This window comes from Phyllopteryx taeniolatus, chromosome 2 (assembly GCF_024500385.1).
Source record: "Phyllopteryx taeniolatus isolate TA_2022b chromosome 2, UOR_Ptae_1.2, whole genome shotgun sequence".
NCBI lineage: Eukaryota > Metazoa > Chordata > Actinopteri > Syngnathiformes > Syngnathidae > Phyllopteryx > Phyllopteryx taeniolatus.
The window spans coordinates 17,617,869-17,645,431 of NC_084503.1; the positions used below are offsets into that span (position 1 = coordinate 17,617,869).

At 42.3% G+C, this 27,563-nt stretch overlaps 2 protein-coding genes across 5 annotated transcripts; both read right to left on the minus strand.

The window, feature by feature from the left end:
* Positions 1–1,342: 1,342 nt before the first annotated feature.
* LOC133472475 (protein-lysine methyltransferase METTL21E-like) lies at positions 1,343–9,578 on the minus strand. 3 transcript variants are annotated; one of them, XM_061763334.1, is made up of 5 exons: positions 7,293–9,578; positions 2,928–3,085; positions 2,729–2,846; positions 2,522–2,637; positions 1,343–1,860 (listed from the first exon to the last, which is right to left on the minus strand). In XM_061763334.1, exons 1-5 carry the CDS (start codon positions 7,756–7,758, stop codon positions 1,549–1,551), a joined length of 1,170 nt encoding a protein of 389 aa, XP_061619318.1. In that variant the 5' UTR covers positions 7,759–9,578; the 3' UTR covers positions 1,343–1,548. The 3 variants fall into 3 exon arrangements, with proteins under 3 accessions (XP_061619318.1, XP_061619327.1, XP_061619309.1); XM_061763343.1 differs by having other exon boundaries at positions 2,540–2,637; positions 2,928–3,088; XM_061763325.1 differs by having other exon boundaries at positions 2,928–3,088.
* Positions 9,579–12,351: 2,773 nt separating this feature from the next.
* Positions 12,352–27,494, minus strand: ercc5 (excision repair cross-complementation group 5). Of its 2 annotated transcripts, XM_061763285.1 has the most exons (16): positions 27,277–27,494; positions 26,973–27,148; positions 26,780–26,895; positions 26,564–26,665; positions 24,934–24,988; positions 23,651–23,797; positions 23,368–23,572; positions 21,485–22,414; positions 21,179–21,417; positions 20,696–20,815; positions 20,294–20,507; positions 19,493–19,637; positions 18,030–18,232; positions 17,871–17,953; positions 15,752–15,867; positions 14,451–14,639 (listed from the first exon to the last, which is right to left on the minus strand). In XM_061763285.1, exons 1-16 carry the CDS (start codon positions 27,362–27,364, stop codon positions 14,585–14,587), a joined length of 2,994 nt encoding a protein of 997 aa, XP_061619269.1. In that variant the 5' UTR covers positions 27,365–27,494; the 3' UTR covers positions 14,451–14,584. The 2 variants fall into 2 exon arrangements, with proteins under 2 accessions (XP_061619261.1, XP_061619269.1); XM_061763277.1 differs by lacking the exon at positions 15,752–15,867 and having other exon boundaries at positions 12,352–14,639.
* Between the last annotated feature and the right edge of the window lie 69 nt (positions 27,495–27,563).

A 27,563-nucleotide genomic window follows, 5' to 3' on the forward strand; every position in this document is an offset into this window, starting at 1 on the left:
TACTAGTATAACTCAAAAACCTCATAATTTATTTTCCACAAAACTTTGTGGAGGGATGTGTGGACAGAATTTCCAAGTGAATTACTGGTTTGGTGACCTCAGTATTACGTCCCCCTGGATGCCTCCCTGGTGAGGTGTTCCGGGCACGTCCCACACAGACTATGTCTATGACTCAGTCAGCTGGCATAACTGGGAAAGGCTCCAGTTCACCGTTAAACTGAACAGGAAAAGAACCTGCATAGATTGTGAAACCATGGCTCACAAGGGGAAACATATGGTGTGCTGCTTGCGCCAAAAAAATAGCAACATTTTGTTACATTTAGCTTCAAAACGTGTTGAAAAAACTGGTGTGAATTTTTGAGAGTCATTTTTCTGCACATTTAGAAAAATATTTGTCAACTTAATAGTTAAATCCAACTATTAAATGTTACACCTTAATGAAGAAGTGTCACATGGAAGTCGGGGAGCATGAAGGAGTAGGGAGAAAAGAGAACCAGCCAGCGAGTCTCCCATTGAAAATGTGCGGCGCATTATGAAGCGTAAAATACGACAACGGAGACCCTGGACTGTTGGACAGCTGAAACTGTACATCAATCAAGAATGTTCCCAAACGTTTATTGAATGTTGTTAAAAGAAAAGGTGATGTAACACAGTGGTAAACATGACCCTGTCCCAGCTTTTTTGGAACGTGTTGCAGCCATAAAATTCAAAGTTAATGATTATTTGCTAAAAACAATCAAGTTTATTAGTTTGAACATTATATATCTTGTCTTTGTAGTGTATTCAATTAAATATAGGTTGAACATGATTTGCAAATCATTGTATTCTGTTTTTATTTATGTTTAACACAACGTCCCAACTGCATTGGAATTGGGGTTGTACTATTTTATCACATTTCAAATTGGATCTGTTTTTTTCCAATACGAGAAATATAAAAATGTATACTGAGAATGAGAACATCAAAACAAGAAGTGACCATCCAGCATCATGAAATACTTCCATTTTGGCTACCTCATGACTTTTTAGCATTTTGAACAGAATTTCATATTCAACCTCTAGAATATTGTTTTATACAGAAACATCACAACATAATCAAAAAATGTTTTAGTAATGACCAATGCTGTTAATTTAAGACAGCTGTGGCATAAACCGTGCACTGGTATAGATTAGTGTTTATGCTAATATTGCATATCAAATATAATATTGGCTACATCTTACATTTGTGAAAAGAAATGGATGGAATGGAAAGATAAAAAATAAAAAATAAAAAAACAGCTTTTCCTGCTCCAATATTAAATTACAGTATTACAAGGACGTAAAAAAAAGAGACCTTTTCCAGTGATGGGTTCTCTTTGGGTTTGTAGCTTTATTCATCTGTGTGTGCAAAAATTGTCAAACACAGCTCAACTTTGTCTAAGTAAAGTCAAATTTTAAACTGTATACAAATGTATACTCACCGGCCGCAACATTAACAACACTTGTGCAATGTTATTATATCCGCAATAAGTCTTATGTAGCCTTTTTAACCAAATCAGAGGCTTGTATTGTTTATTGATCCTTGGTTCTCTTGTCCCTCCTCCAGGCTCGGTACAGTTTGATGCTGAGACTGGGGAGGTCATACAGTTCCTCCAAGTGGAAGTGCTTGCTGAAGCGATCCACAAAGCTGTTCTCTGGCTCAAGGCGGAAACGCATGGTCCACAGGATCTGTGTGTTCACCTGGCAGAGATGGTTGAATGTGTCCAACAGCTGGTCCAGGTAGGAGTGGGCGTACACCACGTCTGCAGCCAGGATGTAGTCGAAATAGTGTGTGCTTTGTGGGAACCTCTGTTCCACTTCTGGGCCCCAGACCAGCTCTGTAACCTGCCAGCAATGGGCAAACCAGGTATGATAAGTGTATTTAAGTGGCAGTGTTGTTGCCAACTGATCCCTCTGTAACAAAGGGTATTATGGTTATTAAAAATGAACAAAATAATGAAAACTAGAACTGCAGAAATATTTTGGGTAATTGAAATAAAAATAAAAACTGAAATGGCATTGTGTGTTTACAAATCTAATTAAAACAAACAAAAATCATAGCAAAAATGTCCTTTTTCTGGTCTTTGTCAATTAAATTCATATCTCAGATTTTTGGTTTGATTTTAAATCTCTTTATTTTGGCTCTGGTAGTTTTACAACAGCAACATGGGTTTATGTTGTGCCTTTAGTCTGTTGGCTATCCTATTTTGTGGATTATTGTGTTTGATTTGTGAATGGTTGTTCATCAGTCCTAACTGAATAATAATAATAAAAAAAGTAAATGGTATATTTTGTTGATTTTTTACTACACAATACTTATTGTGACCTTTTTAAATCTCACAACTGAAACACCCCGTATTACAAACCCCCCCAAAACTAAGAATAAAACTAAGTAAAATTAACCATTTAAAAAAGTAAATACAAACTAGCAAAACCTTACTGAATTTGAAAAATGAAAAGTAAAAACAAAATAACTACTAAAACTAATGAAAGATCTGAACTTAACTGTGTCTGTACCACATACCACAGGGGTGTATTTGCATCGTCCTTTTGTGTTGCATGTGACATTGTATTGGAGGTTCCCTAGCACATCTGGGAGGTCTGTGGAGGTCACCTTAGCACCTTAGTAGATAAGACAAAATGAATGGGACTTCATCACAGTGACTAAAATAAATGCAAACATGATGGAGTCAGTAGAAGTGTTGTGTTTCACCTAAAAGACTAGAAACGATAGAGACGAGACCAGTTCCTGCACCAAGTTCTATCACATTCTTGTCCATCAGGTTGTACTTGTCACGGTGGGTCTCCAGGAAGTGACACAACACCATAGCCTAGGTTGTGATAGTGATAAATAGTCTTAAATCAGCAGTTCATTATCTGTTCTGAGACATGTCCTTTATGTGCACATATACCGAGGGCCAGAGTACAGCTCCGTAGAGGTCTGTGGATTCTTTAATTCGGATCTCCAGGCCAGAGAAGATGTAACCTTCCCACGTCTCCGGGCCAATGACAGAAGGGTGGAACTGGCGTGCCAGGATGGCTTTGGTGAGTTCTTTATCCACAGCAGGGTCTGCTTAAGAGAGACAATTACAAGTGTACATTTTTTACAAAATCTGATACCTTCTACTTGTAGAGCCTGACCAAAAAGGTTTGTGGGTCTGTTTGATGAGCTTGGTGTACATTTTGTCGTAAGTAACTACTCTTTAACTAAAAATACACAGAATATATAACGGTATTTTGCCACCAAATGTTTTCATACTAAGGGCACATATGCTAAATTCAGTTCCCCCCCCACCCCCTCCACCCACTTTGTTTAACAAGAAGGTGCGACAAGTTTCCCTGCAACAGAGCATGACTGGAAAAAAAGTTGACACTTTGCCTCATAATGACATCATAGCTAAATGCACAAAACTTTCTTCCGAAGATGGTCACTGACAAAGCCACAAGGGTGTATACGATTGGGGATGAGCAGGGGAACAGGTTGCTGGTTCTTTCACATTTCTTGTTTGGCAAGAGTGCACCATACATTGTGACAATCTGTAGGAGTAAAAGACATCAGGAAGGAGGCCAAATGACTACAAAGTGGAAGCTCTAGATGCAACTGTTCACATCCCATTATCCAGCCTTACAGAATGCAAAAACATTTCCAACAACAAGGCACAGGAGTCTAACCCCTGATGTTACTTGTCATCCAGCAGATTTAATGTCACTGGCAAACTTAAATCCTGGACATATGGACCCAAATGCCAAGATCATACTTCTCTTAGGACATTATGATGGCTCATGGAACCAGCCCTAAGCACAGGAGTTAGATTTAGGATCTTGTTGTAGGCAACAAGCGCCTTCTACAAAAAACACAACAGCTGTCCCATGCTTAATGAAGGTTATATGTTAACAAAAGGTGCAGTGCCACCCAGGCCACAAACCAGCCTCTAGCATTCTCTGCAGAGGAATCCACCTGTGATGTTGACCATCTTGAATGCATTGTATTCAAGACGACCAACAAGGATAACCAAGTTGCTCTTTCATTTCAGGATGCTTCATTTGTGAAGATAATGAATGATGGAAAGAACAGACATTTCATTCCTTAAGAATGCACAGGAACTTTTTGACATTCCTCTGGAGATATTGGAGAATATCACATTACATCTGCAGGAATAGCACTCGTCCCACAGTGCCTATTCACTGCCTGCACTAGTCAGTTTAGGACAGCAACTTCCATATTGGCCCTGATGCATGGTACTTTATGCTGAGAGACTCATGTATAACTGATCCTCTCCAGGTCTACATTAGATCACAGCAAACAGCAAAGTCCATGGAAGCCTTCTGCCAGAGGACCATGTGAGCAAACTAAAAGACCACGACCGCAACACTGACACAGTGCCAATGCACAGTCTGTCAACCTCCATCTGTCTACAGACAGACTGCTTTCTCTTCAGTGTCTCCGATGAGATAAAACATTTGCTGATGTGTTTTGCCACCATCAAAAGCCTCTATGACCCTCTCAAGGTTTTAGCACCAGTTACTATCCAAGGCAAGGCTATTCTGAGAGGGTTCACTGCTGAGAATGGTGACTGGAATTTGCCATTACCTTGATAATGGAGAAGGCTGAGATGTTTTTTTTTTTTAGACTTTCTCCAACAGAGTTTTCATGTTTGGCAAGCTCCAGGACCGACACTGAAACTTCACCTGAGGCAGCTGTCAGCAAGGAATCATATATCAATACAAGTGATTGCTGTGCTGGCATAACTCAAGTCACTGACACTACTGGAGTTCATTATGTCCAGAGCACACAATCCCAAGAGTAGAGCTTTATGCATCACTGCTTTCTTTCAAATTAGCAGACTTTATCTCATAGAACCAGATCTTCATCTTAATGCCAAGACATATTACACGACAGCAATGTGATTCTGGGCTATGTTTGCAAATGAAACCAGACACTTTTATGTTTATCCAAGTAACCAGGTCTTACACATTTGAAGATCCCCCTGTACACAACAGTGTCTCTTTGTGGCCATAAACTAGAACCTTGCAGCTAAGGCAACACTTTCAGTTACTGTTGGCCATAGTGGACCCAGTTTTATGTTTAAACTGGATGACGATGTCTCAGAAAGCAACTTTGCCCGTGACCTTCGATCCCTCAGGTGGCACTGCATCAAAAAATAACATCAATGTGTAAAGGATATCACCAAATGGGCTCAGGAACACACCAGAAAACCAATGTCAGTAAATACAGTTCGGCGTTACATCCGTAAGTGCAACTTGAAACTCTACTATGCAAAGCAAAAGCCATTTATCAACAACACCCAGAAACGCCGCCGGCTTCCCTGGGCCCGAGCTCATCTAAGATGGACTGATGTAAACTGGAAAAGTGTTCTGTGGTCCGACGAGTCTACATTTCAAATTGTTTTTGGAAATTGTGGACGTCGTGTCCTCCGGGCCAAAAAGGAAAAGAACCATCCTGATTGTTATGGACGCAAAGTTCAAAAGCCAGCATCTGTGATGGTATGGGGCTGTGTCACACATCTGTGAAGGCACCATTAATGCTGAAAGGTACATACAGGTTTTGGTGAAACATATGCCGCCATCCAAGCAACGTCTTTTTCATGGAGGCTCCTGATTATTTCAGCAAGACAATGCCAAACCACATTCTGCACGTGTTACAAACAGCATGGCTTCGTAGTAAAAGAGTGCGGGTACTAGACTGGCCTACCTGCAGTCCAGACATGTCTCCCATTGAAAATGTGTGGCGCATTATGAAGCGTAAAATATGACAACGGAGACCCCGGACTGTCTTTCTAGTATATTAAGTTAAATATAGGTTGAACATGATTTGCAAATCATTGTATTCTGTTTTTATTTAAGTTTAACACAACGTCCCAACTTCATTGGAATTGGATAATGAATTCATAGAATACTTTGACACCAGCTTCATCAACACATTGAAGCGGTTTATAGCTGTGAGAGGGACAGCCAAAAGCATTTGCTCAGATATAGCCACGCACCTTGTGGATGTTTGCAACGACTTGAGGGTACCGTCTATCATTGAGCACAAAAATGTCATTTATGTTTCTCAAACAGACCTTAAATACTGTGTTGTGGTTTTTAAATGCGGCACGGTGGACGACTGGTTAGAGCGTCAGCCTCACAGTTCTGAGGACCTGGGTTCAATCCCCGGCCCCGCCTATGTGGAGTTTGCATGTTCTCCCCGTGCCTGCGTGGGTTTTCTCTGGGCACTCCGGTTTCCTCCCACATCCCAAAAACATGCATTAATTGGAGACTCTAAATTGCCCATAGGCATGACTGTGAGTGCGAATGGTTGTTTGTTTCTATGTGTCCTGCGATTGGCTGGCAACCAGTTCAGGATGTACCCCGCCTCCTGCCCGATGACAGCTGGGATAGGCTCCAGCACGCCCGCGACCCTAGTGAGGAGAAGCGGCTCAGAAAATGAATGGATGGATGGTTTTTAAATCATTTGATTCAACATGAAATCGGATATTGATAATGATGCCATTCGATGACTTCTAGCATTACTAGCAACATTTGGACTGCCAATAACTGAGAAATTGGCAACAAGATTTCATTTGAAAATTCGAGAAGCATGCCAAGTGCGCAGCATAGCGATCATAGTTAAGTCCAGCGACACCCTAATACTGTACATCATATGCTTTTGGTAGATTGAATCAGAATCAGAATAATCTTTATTTGCCAAGTATGTCAAAAACACACAAGGAATTTGCCTCGGGTAGTTGGAGCCGCTCTAGTACGAAAACAGATGGCCACTGTGACAAAATATACCTTTAGGACATAAGAACACACTACGGAGAGTCATTGAGCAATGCAAGGTTACCAGTAATGTGGTAATGCTGATACAATGACAATTGTGCAAATGATACTGAGTCCTCAAGCAATTTAGAGCAGTTTGAAGTGACTAATAGTGCGATAAACTGGTGCAGTGACAATTGTTCAAATGGTGCAGTCTTCAAGAAATTTCAGCAGTTTAAAGTGACTAATAATCTGGAACAGTAACAAATGGTGCAGATAGTTCTCAAGTATGAGTGGTTAGTATTGGTCAACAACAGATATGCAAATAGTACAGATTGACGAGACTACTGCAGTGAGTGCACGAATAATGTAATAGTGTTTCAATAGACGTCCAAAATTGGGAGCATGTTACAATGAAATTGTAAGTCAACTATTGTAGTGGTTAATGGTAAGAGGGAAGAAGTTGTTGGAATGTCTGCTGGTTTTGGTTTGCATTGTTCGATAGCGCCTACCTGAGGGAAGGTGCTGGAAGAGGTTGTGACGAGGATGTGGAGGATCCAGAGGATTTTGCATGCTCTTTTCATAGTTCTGGCAGCATGCAAATCCTCGAGTGGTTAGGGGGGGTACCGCCGATTTTTTTTCAGCTGTCCTGACTGTCCGTTGCAGTTGCATTGTTGTAGCACCAAACCAGACTGTTATGGATGAACACAGAACTGATTCAGTTACTGCTGTGCAGAACTGCCTCAACAGCTCCTGTGGCAGGCCATGCTTCCTCAGAAGCCGCAGGAAGTACATCCTCTGCTGGGCCTTTTTGAGGATGGAGTTGATGTTGTTCTCCCACTTCAGGTCCTTAGAGACTGTAGTTCCCAGGAACATGAAGATCTCAACGATTAACACCGGGCAGTTGGATAGCGTGAGGGGCAGCTGTGGCGAAGGATGCCTCCTGAAGTCCACGATCATCTCTACAGTCTTGAGCATGTTCAGCACCTGGTTGTGTCGGCCGCACCACAGCTGCAGCTGCTCCACCTCCTATCGATACGCAGACTTGTCACCGTCTTTGATGAGGCCGATGACTGTGCGGTCCTGCCCCTCGGGAAGCTGTAGAGTCACTGGCAGATGGCAGGAGAGATGTTGAACTGGAGAAGCTTGGAGGAGGGGAGATCGGGGATGATGGTGTTGAACGCAGAGCTGAAGTCCACCAACAGGATCCTCTTGTATGTATGAAATTGAGGTCTTATTCAAGTACATTTCTTTTTTTCTTTGAGGTTGAGGTGGATTTTTTCTCGTGTGGTTCCAAGTCGGCGGTCACCCGGGAGACCTGCGGCTTTCCGTTGGGCATGGGATGAATGAAGACTTCGAGACACTTGGCGTTTGGGCTAATTCGATTTATTGAACCAGTCTTAGTGTCATAACAGCTGCTTACATTGCCAGAACAACGAAAAAGCCCCTGAAAACCCCTGGATCTCAGTTTATCAAGGTTTAATTCTCTGGGCGTGGAATTAGCCCCTCCCTGGGCGCACCCGGCAGATGGCCATTCCTCATGACCATATTTGGAATCACACCCGCCTGCTGGCGCCTCACCTTCTAGCTACGCTCACACCCGGTTCCCTCATCTTATAAGATGCAAAACAATCCTCTTTGCAGACCGGGACGCCTGTTGTGAACCCAAGACATGTTACTATCTGGGCGGAGAATGAAAACCCTAATAAACATACTAATGGTTGAAGGAAGTCCTTTGATGTAGAACTTCAAAGAAAAGATGGTTGGCTTGAATACAGATCTCCAAACATTTGGCCCTTGCAAAGGAACTCTGATTGTGGTACTACTAAAATATACTACAAGATCAAAGAAAACTCCAGTGATTAATGAGAGTAATGGGTCACTGAATTAGCAGCAAGTTGTCAAAAATATAATTTAATATATTTGACTTATGAAACTAAAGCAATTAATATAAATATTGATTATATAAGATGATTTCATTCTAATGACTACACAGAAAAGTGAAAGTGATTATGCCTTGCACTGTATGTTTCAAAATCACCTTTGTCACCTACCTGCGGAAGTCATGTCAAATTCTTAATACTGTATATGGAATGAGTTTAAATTATTGCCCAATGGAAAAAGGTGCAGTACACTAAACACCAAACTTATTTACCTTAAAATATCAAGGCATGTATGGCATACACCTCATGGAGAGATGGAGAATAAATGAACCACCTTTTTCCACAATTTAAATTCCATTAAACGGAAGATTGTCCAACCAAAGCATAATAAATGTTAATCACCAGAATAGTATTCCATACATGTCTATATATTTTTATGCATTTTATTTTCACTGCCACTGTAAATCCTTCAGAAGTACATTGTGATTACGGTTGGAACTTGATTACAAATGATGATCTTCTATAATTTACTTCATCCAGATGTTTTTTTTTCCCCTATAACCATTATAGTGGCACTTAGCAGGCCCAAAATTGGCATGTAAATTCGACACACCACAGAAAATAGAAATGTTAACAAGCCTGCCAAATTTGAATGAATAAAACAAAATCGATAAAGCACATAAAATCAGGTTTGAAAACTTGAATAATAAGGGCCACCTCTCAGCTCTGAGACGCTGTGGGCGTGTCGAATGGATGCGCCAAAAGGAATCAAACACACTGAGGTTGTGGTAGCTTATATGGTGTAAAATTACGTTAGGAGGCCCAACTTCAAAATTGAATGGTATAATCATAAAAATAAACGCACAAGTCAACTTACCCTCGTTGTCGGTGACATAATGTTGACCATCCTGTTTCAAACGCTCCACCCAGTCCCCAAGAAAACTACAATCTCAGGTATCATTTTAGGTGGAGCAGCCGTGGCCCAATGGTTAAAATCATCGCCTGCCACCGTGGGGGACCTGGGTTCAAGACCCCGACTGGACCATCCACCAACATCCCTCGGACTCACGGTTGTGGTGAGTCACTGATACCCCGAAATGCTCCCCTGCTGGACCCCGTGCAGTTTGCCTACCGAGCAAACAGGTCTGCGGATGATGCAGTCAACATGGGACTGCACTTCATCCTAGAACACCTCGACAGTGCAGGGACCTACGCGAGGATCCTGTTCGTGGACTTCAGCTCAGCGTTCAACACCATCATCCCTGAACTCCTTTCCTCCAAGCTTCTTCAGCTCAGCGTCTCGCCTGCCACCTGCCAGTGGATTTACAGCTTCCTGACGGGCAGGACACAGCAGGTGAGGCTGGGGGAGCATCATCCACACGCAGCATCAGCACTGGGGCGCCCCAAGGTTGTGTCCTCTCTCCGCTGCTCTTCTCTCTCTACACGAATGACTGCACCTCAACGCACCCGGCTGTCAAACTCCTGAAGTTTGCAGATGACACCACTGTCATCGGCCTCATCAAGGACAGTGACGAGTCTGCATATCGACAGGAAGAGGAGTGGCTGGAGCTGTGGTGCGGCCGACACAACCTGGAGCTGAACACGCTCAAGACTGTAGAGATGATCGTGGACTTCAGGAGGTATCCTTCGCCACAGCTGCCCCTCACGCTGTCCAGCTGCCTTGTGTCAACCGTCGAGACTGTCAAGTTCCTGGGAATTACAGTCTCTCAGGACCTGAAGTGGGCAATCAACATCAACTCCGTCCTCAAAAAGGCCCAGCAGAGGATGTACTTCCTCCGGCTTCTGAGAAAGCACGGCCTACCACAGGAGCTGCTGAGGCAGTTCTACACAGCGGTCATCGAATCAGTCCTGTGTTCTTCAATCACAGTCTGGTTTGGTGCTGCTACAAAAAAGGACAAACTCCGACTGCAACGGACAATCAAAACTGCTGAAAGGATTGTCGGTACACCCCTACCCACCCTTGAGGACTTGCATGCTGCCAGAATTAAGACAAGAGCGTGCAAATCCTCTCGGACCCTCCCGGTCACCGACTCTTCTGACTCCTTCCCTCAGGTAGGCGCTACCGATCAATGCAAACTAGAACTAGCAGACATTCCAACAGCTTCTTCCCTCTTACAGTCAACTTCTTAAACAGCTAACTTACAATTCCATTGCAACATGCTGCCAATTTCTTTTGTCTATGAGTTTGTTGTCACATTTCTGTCGGGCCAATTATATACTACTCGTGCACTCACTGTAGTAGTCTCGCCACGCTGCACTATTTGCATATCTGTTGTTGACCAATACTGGCCACTCATGCCAGAGTAGCATCTGCCCCATTTGCACACTGACTGAGGAGTATCTGCAACATTTGCACAATCAAAATTGCCCCAGGTTATCGCGCTACTAGTCACTTTAAACTGCATACACTCCTTGAAGTCTCAGCGCCCTTTGCACAATGGTCATTGCACCGGAGGATTGCGAGATTAGTCAGTCGAACTGCTCTAAGTGCTAGAGGACTCTGCATCGTTTTGCACAATTGTCAAAAAAATTGTACCGGCATTACCAGATAACTAGCAACCCTTTATTTCTCAATGTCTTTATGTCTCAGAAGTGTTCTGTCACTTGACTGTCTGTTGTCGTACTAGAGTGGCTCCAACTACCGGAGACAAATTCCTTGTGTTTTTTTGGACATACTTGGCAAATAAACATGATTCTGATTCTGATGTCACAGCCGAACATGGCACCTGATGACAGCGGCACGGTAGGAGGAAGCCCAGGTAGGAAGACAGTTGGCACTGCCCCATTCACTTGTATCAAGTTACCCACAAAGCCATGTTGTCTCTGGTGAAAGTTTACAAAACTATCCGTCGTAAAATGCGCACTGCAGAGCCGGCTGGTGGTGATTATGTTCGGCTCGCCATCTGCTTGTGTCTTCAAAAAGTCAATTCATCCCTTATTTATTTGTTATTTTTTTTGGGAGCTTAAAAAATGTCACAGAGTTGTTCTGTAAATTGAGGCATCCAGCGAAGATGCATTTTTGGGGTGGAGCCATCGATAGTCTGCTAACTGCAAGCTGGAGTGTAAACGGGCCTTGTTATGGACGCTATGCAGAGCTAACTCACAACTGAGCAGCCAAATGAAATGACATCACTTTGTACTTACATCGTGGGGGAGGGGCCTGTAAGCCCCGCCCATAACGTACGGAAAATTCAAATGGTGAAAAAGATGCTTAAGCTATAGCTCAACAATTCAGCACTATATTGTCATAAGCCTGTGCATATGTTTTCAGCATTTATCTTCAAACGTATTTAAGTTATTTAGAAAAAAAACACGGATATCTGCTTCGAGCCCCTTTAACAGTATATAACACTCTGCTATGCATCAATGCAAATGCTGTATTTGACACACACATGGTTACGTAACACTGGTTTGGTCTTAAGTTCAGGGGACCTTTGAGTGTAGTTTAAGGTACATTTCCCGACAGGCAAACAATTCTTTGAAGGTCACGATTTAGTGCTTACGTAACTGTGTAATTAATTACATGAAAGCAACCAAGATTTGTTTTGTTCTTTGTGACGTAAGAAATAATACAGGGCACCCTTAGAATTCTGATGAAATTACAAAATGTGTTCAGAAAAGCTTCTCACCTTCCTCTCCAGTCTTGCAGCTTTCCTCACACTGCTCCATGTTCAAATGAGAGGACGAGATCACACACGAGAAATGTGCGGACTTCAAGAGTCGTTTTTGGTTTCTGGTCAAGCTAAAGTTCTTTGGGATGAGGTCACTATGGGACAAAATCTCTGGCTGGCCACTAGATATGGCCTCGTTTTAGGTTACACACACACACATGCATACCACCAAATCCAGCATTTCCCATCTTCTTATCCAAACACTCCACCTGACCTCCCCAGTGCATTTTCAGTTCTCAGAGACTCCAAGCGTTGACTGACAGAGACAGCTGCAAGGTCCGACAACTGAGCTGCAGTAAATAGGACAGCTTTCTGGCTTAAAATACAGACACCGTGATTCTCTACCTAGAGGTTTATAAATAAAGAACAAGTTTTGTCTATGAAAAAGCCGCACCATGCACTAAGGTGTTTTATGAGGCAGCTTGAGAGTTCAGAGGCCTAGGGTGAAAAACTACACTGAACTGCAGGCTTATTATAATTAAAAAAGAGAGAGTATGCAGTTTTGTTTTGTTTTTAAAACCAGCACACCCGAGAAAGAATAACCTATCAGAGACAGAAGGCATGACCGAAGAGGTGTCAATCATTTGCCATGCACTTGTGCACATTCATAACCAGTCACCCGACCTCCCCGTTGATTTGTTAGCTTGGGCTTGAGGACTTTTTTCTGGAACTATTATGGAATATCCACTTCTAGAAAAAAAAAAAAACAATGCCGAAAAATTTGCTAACACCTGGGCATAAGATTAGCAAACAGAAGCAGACCTAAGGGAACTGAAAGGATTCAGAAGCAACACGAAATTAGCAACTTTTGTGGTCAACAGGTATGTTTATCATCTCTTTTTGAATAATAATTGATTGTAAATTCCAACAAAAAACTACAAACCAGTAAATTTAGTGTTATGGAACACCCCATTACAAATTAGTCATGCTACCAATGTAGCAGTTGTGGTAAGCTAATGTTGGCTTGTCTACAGTGCTAATGCTAATGCTGCTATTTTGTATCTGTGACTTTTTATCACCCACTGCACACTTTCACAACTGAACGCTGTAATGAAATGCCATGTTTGAGAATCCTGCTCGTGCACGTCAGTGAGGGGAGCGGTTTTGGGTGGGCTAGTGAAGTGAGGCTAAAAACTGCAAACATCCACTTTAAGGTATTAAATGTATAAATTACTATAGTACTTGTAGTACTCAGTTTGGGCACACATTTCAACCTTCCCATTGAATTGATGTGTGTTCACACATTTGACTGGTACTTTGTTTCAAATATGTCAATCTTGGCATACAAAAAGCCTTCACAATGTTTTCAGGAATGTGCATATTTCTCAATTTAATTACTAGACAATCGATTATTACAGTCTAAATAATGCACAGTGTTTTAAATACATTGCTAAAAAATTTGCAAAAATCATTTCTCTTGAAAGACGGCACGGTGAACGACTGCACATCCAGTTCTGAGGACCCAAGTTCAAATCCGGCCTCGCCTGTGTGGAGTTTGCATGTTCTCCCTCTGCCTGCATGGGTTTTCTCCGAGTACTCCGGTTTCCTCCTACATCCCAAAAACATGCATGGAAGACTCTAAATTGTCCGTAGGTATGAATGTGAGTGCGAATGGTTGTTTGCTTATATGTGCCGATTGGCTGGCAACCAGTTCAGGGTGTACCCCGCCTCCTGCCCGCAGTTAGCTGGGATAGGCTCCAGCACGCCCGCGACCCTATTGAGGATAAGCAGTGTAGAAAATGGATGGATGGATGGAATTTCTCTTGAAAATTAAGTTTCAGTTTTTCTTTCCTCGTCCTCTTCCTCGCCTGCTTTTATTACCACGACCTCTCATGCTTCCCTTGAACACAGATTGGGCAGTAACCATAGCAACTTTATCATAATTATCTTCGCTGTCCTCACCAGAGCTGCTGCTGCTCTGTCTCATGTGCTGTGGTACAGTCTTGTTAGCCTTTGTCAAGTGTGACTCCTGCGTAGTGCAGCTTACATCATTCAGAGATGTAATCACAGTTTCTCCAATTTCCTCAGAACCCAAAAACCCTCCTCTCCCCACACACCCAGCCAGTTTGCTAATTTTTTCATTTTCGGCTTTCTTCTGGCCCTGTTCTATTGTTTTGCCTTTCTTGGATTTGGATGGTGACACAATTTCCTCGTCAGATTCCACATCTCCGTCTTCGTTCTCCTTTCTTTTTATGCAGGTGATGGCACGTCGGAGACGCTGACTTCGAATCACCTGCTTTTCCTGTTGTTCCATGCGAAAGAATGCGTCAATCCGCATCTGAGTCTAGACCAAAACAGAGTAAAAATTATGAATGGCTTGAAATACAAAGTTCTTATATTTATAAAACTTATTAGAATAAAGTCTCTCAGTACATCCATCCAGATAACTTAAAACATTTATGTGACCTGATACTCAATGAAAACAACACATTTCTGCAGCATGCAACGGAGGATGGAATATAAATAGTTTCTTAGTGAAGTACAGTGCCGTGAAAGAATCTTGGCCCCCTCCTCAAATTCTTACATTTTTGCGCAACTTCCTGACTTTGTTTAAGCTCATCAAAAAATGTTTTAATATCAGAGAAATATAACTTAAAATGCTGTTTTTAAATGGTGATTTAAAAAAAAAAACTATTCAAAGTTACCTGAGCCTGTGTGAAAAAGTAATGGCCCCCTAAACCTCATAACTGGTTGGGCCATTCTCACAAGCAACAACTGAAATCAAGCATTTTCTATAACTGGTAATGAGTGTTTCACATCTCTGTGGAGATATTTTGGCCCACTCTTCCTTGTAGAATTGTTTGAATTCAGAAGAAATAGAGGGTTTTCAAGCATGAACAGCCTTTTTAAGGTCATGCCACTGCATCTCAATCGGATTCAAGTCTGAACTTCGACTAGGCCACTTTTAAGCCATTCAGAAGTTGACTTGCTGGTGTGTTTTGGATCATTTTCTTGCTGCAGAACCCAAGTGCGCTTCAGCTTGAGGTCACAAACTGATGGCTGAACATACTTCATGATTTTCCGTTAAAGAGCAGAATTCATGGTTCCATCATTCACAGCAAGTTGTCCAGGTCCTGAAGGAGAAAGCAGCCCAAAACCATTACACCACCATGTTTGACTGTTGGTATGATGTTGTTTTTCTGAAATGCTGAGCTACATTTACGCCAGATGTAACACACACCTTCCAAAAAGCTAAATTTTCATTTTATAAATCCATTTAATATTCTCCCAAAATTCTTGGGAATCATTCAGATTATTATTATTATTATTCTTTTTGCAAAAGTAAGACGAGCCTCTATTTTCTTTTTTTGACAGCAGTTGTTTTCGCCTTGTCACTCTGCCATGGATGCCAATTTTACCCAGTCTCGTCCTTATTGCTGTTTCATGAACACTGACCTTAACTGAGGCAAGGGAGGCCTGCAGTTCTTTAGAAGTTGTCCTGAGTTCCTTTGCGGCCTCCTGGATAAGTAATTGCTGTTCTCTTGGGGTAATCTTTTGTAGGCCGGCCACTCCTGGGTAGGGTTGGGCATCGAGAATCAAGAACCGATTGGAACCGGGACTAACGTTCCGATTCTCCCAGAATTTCGGTTCCCACTTTCGATTCCTGGGGTCCGCTGACCCCGAAGAAGAAAGTGGCGAAAGTGGGGAAGTCCAACGAAGAAGAACGCACATGAAGATGTGCTTGTGTCCAACGGCGTCGTTGAACAAAATTGTTTCTTAACTTTGTTCAAATAAATTACCAGTTGCCTCAGTGCAATACTTGGAATAAATGAGATTATATTGTGCAAAGGAGGCTTTCACAATGTGTTGAAGTCTGACGTGCGCCCACCTGCTCCGAGCCTCAGCCTACACCGCACGGAACTTCAGTGAATTTAATATGGTGATTGTGAAACAATAAAATGTCTATGTCCACATTGAGGCAGGTAACAAGTTAAACGGTGGGCTGCACTCTTGCACTAATGGGGTTTAGCGTTTAGTTTCCTCTTCAAACCAACATAAGAGCTGATGACAGACGCAAAAATAAAATATAAATTATTTTACCACACTGGAGAGAAACTAGAAACAAGCTTAACATTGAGCTAAAATTTCAAAGGTCAAACTAGCAACTTTGCATCACAATGAATTAGAACAATATTCATATAAATGTCTCACAGTATCACAAACCATCGATGGGTTGGTAAAGGAATCAACATTTTACAGAGCAACTGGTTCCACTCATTACTCTATTTTTATGCCGTCTCGTTTTACTGTGACTGGTGTGTGTGAAGCTACCTTTTGTGCGAAAATACTGAGTTCCGGTCCGTAGCCTTCAAAATAAAAGGCTGCATGCTTAAAAGAGGAAGTCACGTTAAAATTTGCACATAAAAACCATTTGACGTGATAAAACAATTGCAAATAACTATTTTAACAATGAAATAAAATTACATTTTTAGCTGAAACATTAATTAATATAAATATTAAGTCAATTGGGTTAGTTCCACACAACATTGCCTTTTAGTTCATAGGTTTGATATTGATACTGGTTACAAATAACCCTGAGTCCAAATGTTCATTTTAGTCTATGTTGCAGGTGGCTAAGAAAAAGGATGTTCATAATTTGGACACCCCTAATTTACACCATGCAAAGTTTTTTTTTGACCCAGTCCCCTAAAAGAACTGGAATCGAGAATTGTTTGGAACCTGAATCGAAATGAGGAACCGGAATCGGGACCGGAATCGCTCAAATTCAAACGATGACCAACCCTACTCCTGGGAAGGTTCAACACTGCTCCATGTTTTCTCCATGTGAGGATAATGGCTCTCCCTATGGTTTGCTGGAATCCTAAAGCTATATAAATGTCTTTTGTAACCGTTTTCAGGCTTTTGTAACCCTTTCCAGACTGATAGATGTCAATTACTTCGACTGTCCTGGAATTTGTCTGGATCGTGTCATTTTGTTGCTGCTTTTTTAAGATCTTTTGTCTGACTTGATTTTGTCGAGACGGATTCTCTTTAAGTGATTTCTTGATTGAACAGCTCTGGAAGTAATCAGGCTTGGGTGCGATCAGTGAAAATTAACTCAAAATTGTGATTAGCCACAATTAATTCATGATTTAACAAGGGGGGTAATTACTTTTTTACACGGAGCCAGGTAAATTTGAATAGTTTTTTTTTTTTAAATAAATGAAATCACCATTTAAAAACAGCATTTTAAGTTCACGAGTTATATTTGTCTGATGATCTTAAAGTGGGGAAACTATGCAAAAATATAAGAATTTGAGAAGGGAGACAATACTTTTTCACTGCACTGCACAAATATTTTAGTAAAGTATTCGGTCATGTCTGGTTCATTTTAAGTAAGTAGGGGTGAGGGTCCATGGGAAGGTTTTAGACATGAGGCTGTCTACAGTGGGAATGGGGGTTCGAGTTTGATGGGAGCCAATTTGTCACAAAGCAAAATTGAGCTCCCAGTTAATTCATTGATCTGGGTACACGATCATACCCCAGAAACAATCATTATTTGTGTGAAAGTTACCTGTTGTGCGTTAAGTTGCTTGATCACAGGCTGAAGGGTCTCTGCGGTTTTTCCACTGGCCCAACCAAAACGACTTTGACAGAATGTAAAGGGCTGGTCAAGGAAAACGTCTACCTGTGAGACACTCTTCTGCATTAATTTGATCAAGAGTGGAAGGATATTCTTTGATCATGTCCAGTTGAGGGCGGCCCCAGCTGAAGGAGCTGTCCGATTCATCCACAGCAGGCTGCATGTAAGCCTGAGCCACCGCAGGGTTTGGGAATCCAGGCTGGAGTTTGAGCTCCCTCAGCTTTTTTTTCACTTTTGTGTCGCGAGGATCAGCAGTCAAACGCTTTTTCTCTTGAGCCTCTGACCACCACATACTACAAAAACAAAATAATTTCTGTATTCATGTAATATTTAATGAAAGGAAAAACATCATTAGCATTTCTTTAGTATTTTCTGTCCACAGATTCAATTATATTAGGTTAGATAAAGTTACATTTTAACTGTGCAGGAACAGTTAGGGGTTTCTGGTCTGACATGAATGTGCCACAGTGAAAAAAATCAGGGACACTGAGTGAGCAAGGCTCTACATTAACTTTGCACTAGTAGCACTGGTGCAACCAACAAAAAAAGTTGGTCGCACCAGCGCACCCTTTATTTGAGGAGGTATAGCATGACCATGGCATACCATAGTTTCGTATGAAGTAAACATTAACAGTGACTTGAGCTATGATACTGTATTTACAAAATATTTTACTGTGACCAAGTAGTTTGTCTGCAACAAGCAGTGGCAGACAAAACAGGTCAATTAATAATAAAAAAAGGCTTTACTTTTATTTGATCATTTGCTTGACTCAGAGGGGCCAATTCTTATATTGATGGCTCCTAACCCTCTTCCCCTGGGAAAACCACGTAATTTTGAGCAGTACCACAACCATATGATTGACATACATTTAAAAATGATTGCATAAGTGTACCACCACCATATAAAAGTACCATTTATGATTAGACACAATTTTGCAAAGGATTTCCTTGCAAAACAAACCAAATTACCCATTTAAAATCATAGTGCTAAACAGAACATGAATAAATCATTACTACTGCAATTATTGCACTTTATTTTAATGATTGTTTCTTTTCCTATGCAATCCTCTGGGCTTTTATCTTCGCACATATCTTCATGAATTACCGTAATTTCTCGTGTATAATGCAGATTTTTTTTACCTCAAAAAATTGTCAAAGGTCAATAGTGCGCATTATACATAGGTATAGGAGAAAAGACTCACATTTTATCAATGTATGCCGCCATCTAGAGGTTATGAAAAAGCTTTACACTTTCATTCCACTATGCCACCGCCCCCTACAGGTTATGAAAAAGTTGTACACTTTCATTCTAGTATGCCACCTTGACGTTATGAAAAAGGTATAGAATACACTTTCATTCCAATATGACACGGGTACATATGACTGCATATATGTAGAATTGTGCTCCTAAATTTACATACCCAGGGAGAATTTGTGAAATATTAAAAAACATTTTTTTAATATGACTGGTATACCAACACTTTTGTTCATTACTGTATATATAACTGCTATCACACAACCAATTTTGTGATTGGTTGGGGAAGATAACACACCTGAATTGTGTTAGTGGCTCCAGCCCATGTCCAGGGAATTCATTCAGGATTTCCATGCCAGTCACATATCCAACCCCGGGCACGCCCTCTGTGTAGTCACTTCCAAGCAGGTAAGCCAGGTTTATCAGTTTGGTCCTGTCCAACCCTGTGTTGGAGGACAGAGTAGTAATGCTCTGTGTGTATACATTACATCAACTAGCAAGTCAACAACATTAACACCTGTTACTGATATGATATACCCTAAGTTGTAAACCATTAGCATTAACAGTTGGATGCATCGTCATTGCACTTTGTCAACGCAATTTTGATTTGTTCCAATGTATGCATGCCTATATGCATCAGAATTACACAGTTTACTGTGGCAAAAACAGACATGAAGACGTGGCATATACGGCTGAAAATGATAAATCAGGCTTGTTTCCGCTGTACATCTACGTACAGTCAATCTGAAAATTGGACAAAAACATTGTCATTATCTGTGTTCTTAGGGTGGTGTTTTCGTAATAGCTATCTCACTTAACGACCCAGTCATGAACTCTTGTGTGTTTAGGATTAAATATTTAGATAGTATTAGTAAGTAGCTCAAGACAACAATTATACACTACAGACTAAAGTCATGGGAAGTGGAATTTCCAGCCTTTTCACTTCCTCTAGGTGTAATTACCAGGTGTCCCTGTGCATACAATGTCTCTGGTCCATGTTCAAATAAAAAAAAAAAAAAAAACGAACATGTTTTTGGGATATGAAGGTTTTCAAATGTGAAAACATAAACAACACATAGATTAGATGGAGATCACTGACCCATTTGGTTCTGCAGGTCACTGTACTGGTAGTGCTCCACATATTTATTCTGGCTGAAAAAGTTCTTGTAAACATGTCGCCCTCCAAATAGCCAAACGTCCGAGTCGTCAGTTATAGTCCCGTTGGTGTGGTCGGCTCGGTCGAGTGCGGCACACTGCGCCTCGGCCTCCATTGGTGCCACGAGGAATGGAATGCCGAACAACCGCAGGAGCTCCTGAAATCACGAAAACAATGACAACTAATTTTCAGTAAGTCTATGCAAAAGTAATCTTACGCATGTGCAGTCACACAAGTAGTTACAATCTCAACAGTTTTGCCAAGGCTCAACTTTTCTAAGGCTTATTTTGAATGTGTGTGTTTGTATTTGTTTTAATTATTTTTTAACAGTGTTCTTTGACTCACCTGGCTCTCCAGGTACATCTGCCCTGTGACGGTGTTGGCCATCCTCTCCTGCTGCTGTTTCTGCTCTTTCAGGTTGCTCTGCTCCACCTGCAGAGAGCTCTCCAGAGACTGCAGCTCATCCTGCACCGCAACGGGCACACCCACTAAATTAGCTGTTAGACAGTGTTGAAACACAGCTCTGCACATAAACACTTTGGGAAGATTTCGATATATTACAAACGCATGTTCGTAGACCACCATCCATCTAAATGTATTCCAGTAGGCATCGACGATTTGATTTAGATACTGTATGTATGATTCCCAAAAATCTAGGTGGCAGTGGTGGCGGATGGAGCAACTATGAATCCAATATAAACTAAGGCAAGGATACCTACAACATTACTCTTTTTGTATTTTCACAAAGGTTGCAGTTAATCAATAATTTGCATGTGGTTTTAAGTGACTCTTTTATAAATAAGAATGACAAACCCAGTGCATGCTTACCACATCAAAATCTTGCCATTCATTGATTGCAGGAGCTGAGTAGGATGCTTTCTCTTTTTCCTCGTCCAACTCTTCTTCCTCATCAGTCTGTGTTTTGTTGTCTTGTTCTCCATTTAATTTCAAAGACTCGTCTGGAATAGTGGCAGCATTGGACTGACTTTCCGCTTGCATTGTCTCATCTTCATGGACCTCCTCTGCATCCTCTTCATGTTCTTCTCCTGATACTTCAACAAAGCTCTCTGGGGGAAAATGTTTTTTATTTAACAATTCCTTAATAATTCTGAATTTATCTGTTCTGACTGTTACCTTCTGATTCACTGTCATCTGTGCTTTCTGGCTTAACATCAAGGCTCCTCTGTAGAATAGTGGATTCATTATTTCTCTGCTTCGGCAGCTCCAGGTGACTTTGAGCCTCACAAAGAGGTTCTCCTTGTAGTTGCTCAGACACACAAGCAGCTGCCTCAGAATGAGCATGACGCTCCTTGTCAAACATCATTCTCTGCTCTGAGTCACCTCTCTCGTCAGGCTTTGTCTGACTACAACTTACTGGCCTTGCGTCAAGTAGGTTCGCATTGAGCATTTCCTTGTCCTTGTTCACCTCACTCTTCTCATCCCCCACATTTTGCCTGTCAGATCCTTCCTTCAATTCATGAATAGCTGCTGCAAAGTGAAAAGCTTTATTTCTCTTTCCAATGACTTCATCCATATAATCTGAACCAATAACTAACAAGTCATCAGGGTTTTTTTTCCCTACTGTGTTTCCCTCAAAATTAGATTTTTCTTGGACAACATTACTCATAGCATCAGGTTCCGTCTCCTCCTCTGAACTACTGATGGAGGTTTGCAACTTAGTAGCAGAGCTGCTGCTTAGAGTCGTATGCTTCACTCCATAAACTTCATCCTCCTCAGCCAGAGCTCGTTGGATGGCGAGCACAGTACGTGGAGAAACACACACATCCCTCTCTTCCTGCTTCACCGTCTCCACATCCGAGCTGTCACTCATGGCCGCCTGGATAGCTTTCAGTGTGTGAGGCGAAGGGGGCGAATCGAGTTGAGATACAGAAGCTTTACAGTCCTCTGAACAGGAAACTTGCTTTTTATCTTCTTCCTCTGAGACCAGACACCACAAGGGCTTGGGTTTGTCCACGGCTCGCTTTATAAAGCCTGACAGGGCGTTCCCAGTCCAGGGTGCAGAGGCAGGTTGGCCTTCTGAGGGTGCTTTACTTTTTGTAGAACCTGTATAGCAAAACAAAAAACTAAATAAAAAAAATAACAGTTTGAACTTGTTATATTTATATAAGAATGATATTAAATCTCTCAGCAAATCAAATACATCTGCCTGAAGCATATCTTTTAGGATTATTTTAGAATTTAGGTAGCCATCACTTGAGCAAATCAATTGTTAAGTTTGACTGAATTGCAATGCAACATTGGCCTCCACCTGTTACCTTTAAATATTCAATGTCTAATGAAGTGATTTATACATCACAATTAATATTTTATTCATTTATTTTGCCTTTTTGTATTAATTATATTTTTCATAAAGGCGGCATGGTGAACGACTGGTTAGCACATTTGGCTCACAGTTCTGAGGCCCTGGATTCAAATCCAGCCTCCCCTGTGTGGGGTTTGCATGTTCTCCCTGTGCCTGTGTGGGTTTTCTCCGGGTAGTCCAGTTTCCTCCCACATTCCAAAAACATCCAGGGTAGGTTAATTGAGGACTCTAAATTGTCCGTAGGTGTGAATGTGAGTGCGAATGGTTGTTTGTCCGTATGTGCCCTGCAATTGGCTGACCAGTTCAGGCTGTACCTTGCCTCTCGCGCGAAGCCAGCTGGGATAGGCGCCAGCACACCCGCAACCCTAATAAGGACAAGCGGTAATGAAAATGAATGAATAAATGGATGGATGGATGGATGGCTACATTGGTTTAGCAGTAAATACTAGAAACACCTCCGTATATTATGAACTACATGCATAATAAAAAAAAAAGTTTAGAAACCAAGAATTATTGCTGTTGTGAAGAAGAATTCACACAGTTATCGTGTTGGATCTCTGGATGATGGTGTACCTCATGTTTTCAAAATGAGCATCTATAATCTTTGAATGATGCCAACTGTAAAAACCCATCTATTTTGTAATGCATACACTTTTCCAAATCCTTGTTGCTCGAGAATGATTAATGGACTTGCCTTTAATGAGGATGTAGTGAGAGTTGTCTTCTGAAACAAGTCGACGTGACTCAACGTCACGTTTCTGCTGGTCCTGTTCGTAGAGCTGCGGTGCGCTGCCGGCACTGCACTGGTTCATCTCTTTCTCCACTCCCTCCAGACGTTGATTCAGTTTGTTCCTGTGCAGTAAGCCGGACAACTGGTACTGGGAGAAGTCTATGGAGAGCTAGGAATGAATTAAGAAGTTAAGAGGTGTGAGTGTGTTGATGAAGCTATGGAGACACGAAGAGTGTGACTGCGGTACCTCAGGGGGTTTGTGGTATAGGGTCCGACGCCTTTTTGAAAACTCTTTCATGTCTTTGAGGATCTCATGCTTCATTTCAAGTGGGAGGCAGGCAAACTCCTCTGAGTTGATGTCCACAGAGTTGGGGTCCGCATAAAATTCCTCCCCCTGGGGGATAAAGTAGATCAGGGATGGGCAACATAAATAAATGATGGAGGGGGCCACAATTTTTTGTCAGCGCTACCAGGGGGCCACATAGAGCCGTGCACTTCCTAAACAGATGTATGACAAAAATGCCATTTTAAATATGGTGAAAATATGTGCATATGTCTGCTTTTTTATTGAACCAATGTACATCACAGTATCTTAATATATTTCATGCTCAAATATACTGTATGTATAAAACATCCACTCTTCATCAACAAAGTGCTTTGAAGCAATGAAAAATAACCATACTGTGTTACTGAGGGCTCTCATGAATAAAAACTGCCATACAAAGATGGCACAAAACTGCTGAACAGCAAACCAACATTAAGTGCAAGAATTCATTTTGTGCCTTTTTTTCCCCATAAAAATAAACTCAATCAAAATTTTAATATTATACAATGTACTACATCGCATTCCAAATCCCAAAATTATTGGGCCTACTCGGTTTGCAGTGCAGGGCAATTCACTCTGCTTTGTTGAAGGAGCGCTGTTGCGTGTCCCCTGTCCTGCCACTTGTCCAAGCAACATCACGTATTTGCAGCAATATTAACGGCATTAAATATGCCCATGTTTTTGGAGCACACAAAGTTTAGTAACTCGTCATGCACTTTAAACGAACTGTCAACGGTTCTTGTGAAGAAAAAAAAAAAATCAGTTGTTTGTGTACTTTTAATTTAAGAGCTTGGCAAAAGTATAATTCTCGCATTAATTTCTGTTCCCAGGATGCATTGCGCCATTCATTGCTGAATTTGTGCCGTAGCAAGGACAGTAATCATTATCGTTGAAGTGTTTTTAAGTTACTCGTAGTTGTTTGAATGTGTCTTAATTAACTATCGGCTTACATTTATGTTGGATTTTGTTTGCATGAAACCCTGACTGTGAGTTGTGTGCAAAACCCAGTCAGTTCTGTTATTTGCTGAGCTAAGTGGTGTTTGACCAAATATGCCAGTGTGCCATTTCCTGGTAATTATGCAACAAAGCCTCCGTTCCTGAGGTAAAGGTGCCGCTGCTTGTCTTGTATGACTCATCAGCACCACTTTACAATCACATACATAAGTACAGGTGTAAGAAACGTAAATGTGCTTTTTTGTTTTTACCTGATACATATCATCAACCACATCTTCAGACTCTTTCTCTTCCTCCTCCTCTGAACTGTGACAAATAATGATAAAACAGGTTGTAGAAATTACATCAATTCTGGAATTAATGTCAATATCATTAGGAAAAGAGACAATATATTTTATTTTATCAACACGGTTTGTTGTTAATGTTATTGTTAATGGCTTTTCAGGAGTGTTAAACATGTTCATTAGAGTACTACCGGAGCCTAATATTATTCAAAGAAGATAGAATTAAGTATTGCCGTAATACCTGTGGATTTTATTGGCAGTGAGAAATTGTTCAAATTAAATAATTGACCAGACAAAGCACGGCTCAAAGACCCCTTATGATGACGACAAACGATGGGCTCAGTTCTCCCTTGCCCAAACGCGGGTCACCGGGGCCCCCCTCTGGAGGTGGGGCTCGAAGGCGAGCGCCTGGTGGCCGGGCACAGCCCAAAAGGGTAACGTAGGTCCCCCTTCCCATGGGCTCACCACCTTTAGGAGGGCCCAGATTCGCCCGGAGTTCCTAAAGGCTCTGATGTTGTCGGGCTGTCCTGGTTGACACGCCTCTGAAACATCGCATTGACATCGGGGACAGTGCCTTTGGATTGGCAGACTGGGGTGGTGGTCCCCCTTTTTAAGAAGGGGGACCGGAGGGTGTGTTCCAACTACAGGGGGATCACACTCCTCACCCTCCCTGGTAAGGTCTATTCAGGGGTGCTGCAGAGGAGGGTCCGTCGGGAAGTCGAATCTCAGATCCAGGAGGAGCAGTGTGGTTTTCGTCCTGGCCGTGGAACAGTGGAGCAGCTCTACACCCTCGGCTGTTGGCTTCATCAAGCCGTGATCTCCAACTCTCACTGGAGCAGTTCGCAGCTGAGTGTGAAGCGGCTGGGATGAGAATCAGCACCTACAAATCTGAGACCATGGTCCTCAGTCGGAAAAGGGTGGCGTGCCCTTTCTAGGTCGGGGATGAGATCCTGCCCCAAGTGGAGGAGTTAAAGTATCTTGGGGTCTTGTTCACGAGTGAGGGAAGAATGGAACGGGATATCGACAGGCGGATCGGTGCAGCGTCTGCAGTGATGCGGACTTTGTATCGGTCCGTTGTGGTAAAGAAAGAGCTAAGCTGAAAGGCGAAGCTCTCAATTTACCGGTCGATCTATGTTCCTACCCTCACGTATGGTCACGAGCTGTGGGTCGTGACTGAAAGAACAAGATCCCCCAAACAAGCGGCCGAAATGAGTTTCCTCCGCAGGGTGTCCGGGCTCTCCCTTAGAGATAGGGCGAGAAGCTCGGTCATACGGGAGGATCTGAGAGTAGAACCGCTGCTCCTCGAGTACGAGAGGAGCCAGATGAGGTGGCTGGGGCATCTGATTCGGATGCCTCCCTGACGCCTCCCTGGTGAGGTGTTCCGGGCACGTCCCACCGGGAGGAGACCCCGGGGACGACCCAGGGCACGCTGGAGAGACTACGTCTTTTGGCTGGCCTGGGAACGCCTCGGGTTCCCCCCGGAAGAGCTGGATGAAGTGGCTGGGGAGAGGGAAGTCTGGGCGTCCCTGCTAAAGCTACTGCCCCTGCGACCCGACCTCGGATAAGCAGTAGAAAGTGGATGGATGGATGGATGGACCTGCTTTTCTGCTCCTCATCTGCCTGTGGCAGGGCTGGTAGAACATACATGTCATCCACCTCATTTCTCTTCACACTGGATAGGCTTGGTAGAGGATCCTTACTGAGGAAAAGGCAAAAAAAACAAAAAACAAGTTTCAACCACAAGCGTATATTCATTGATTCAGGTGTTTGGGCTTGATACAATTTGTGAAAAAGACCTGTCTCTGATGCTCACCTGTTATCTCCGAGCACAGCTTTGATAGCTTGTCTCTTCAGGAATGTCTTTAGGAGTTTCTCATTCGTCTTTTTGGATTCTTGACTCAACTCTTCCTTCCTTTGCCTCCTCAAGGCCTAAGAACAAATCCACATAAGAAAATACAAAAGGTGTACGGTCAATTAAAAAAACCGAATCAAATTGTGGACTTTACCAGAGTTTGTTTCTTCAGCAGTGGAGCATCGCCATCAAACACAAACACTGGCCTGATGCGGAAAAAGAGCAGCTTGCAAATGCGGTGGAAGAGAGTGAGAAGGTGGGCGTTCCGGACACTGTTGCCTTCACGGTCCCGCACGCCCTTCACGGCCTGATTCAGCCATATACTGATATCTGTTGGTGCCAGGTTAAGGTTCATGTTGGAGAGACCAGAGTCAATAACAACAACACATCTGAGAGAGAGGCTGGTGAATTGATTGCGTTGATGGAAACAGTTGATCAGATCCCTCAAGTTTGGATACCAACAGCAAGAATTTTACCCTCCAGAGTCTCTGGATTAATGGGTTTCCCTGTGCTCTCCAGCAGCCTCCAAAGTCCGTGCACACCCATGGCCCAACTTAAAATTGCATAATATGATTACAAATGTACAATGGTCACAAAGAGGACTAAATTTGGTCTCATTTGAATAACAACCGCTCCGTCCGTCGAGCAACCAAAAGTAAACACAAGGTTCCGTTTCGTGTCATAAATATGTCGTTTTCCGGTTGCGGGAGGAAAGCCATGTTTATTTTCCCGGGGTCTTACCTGT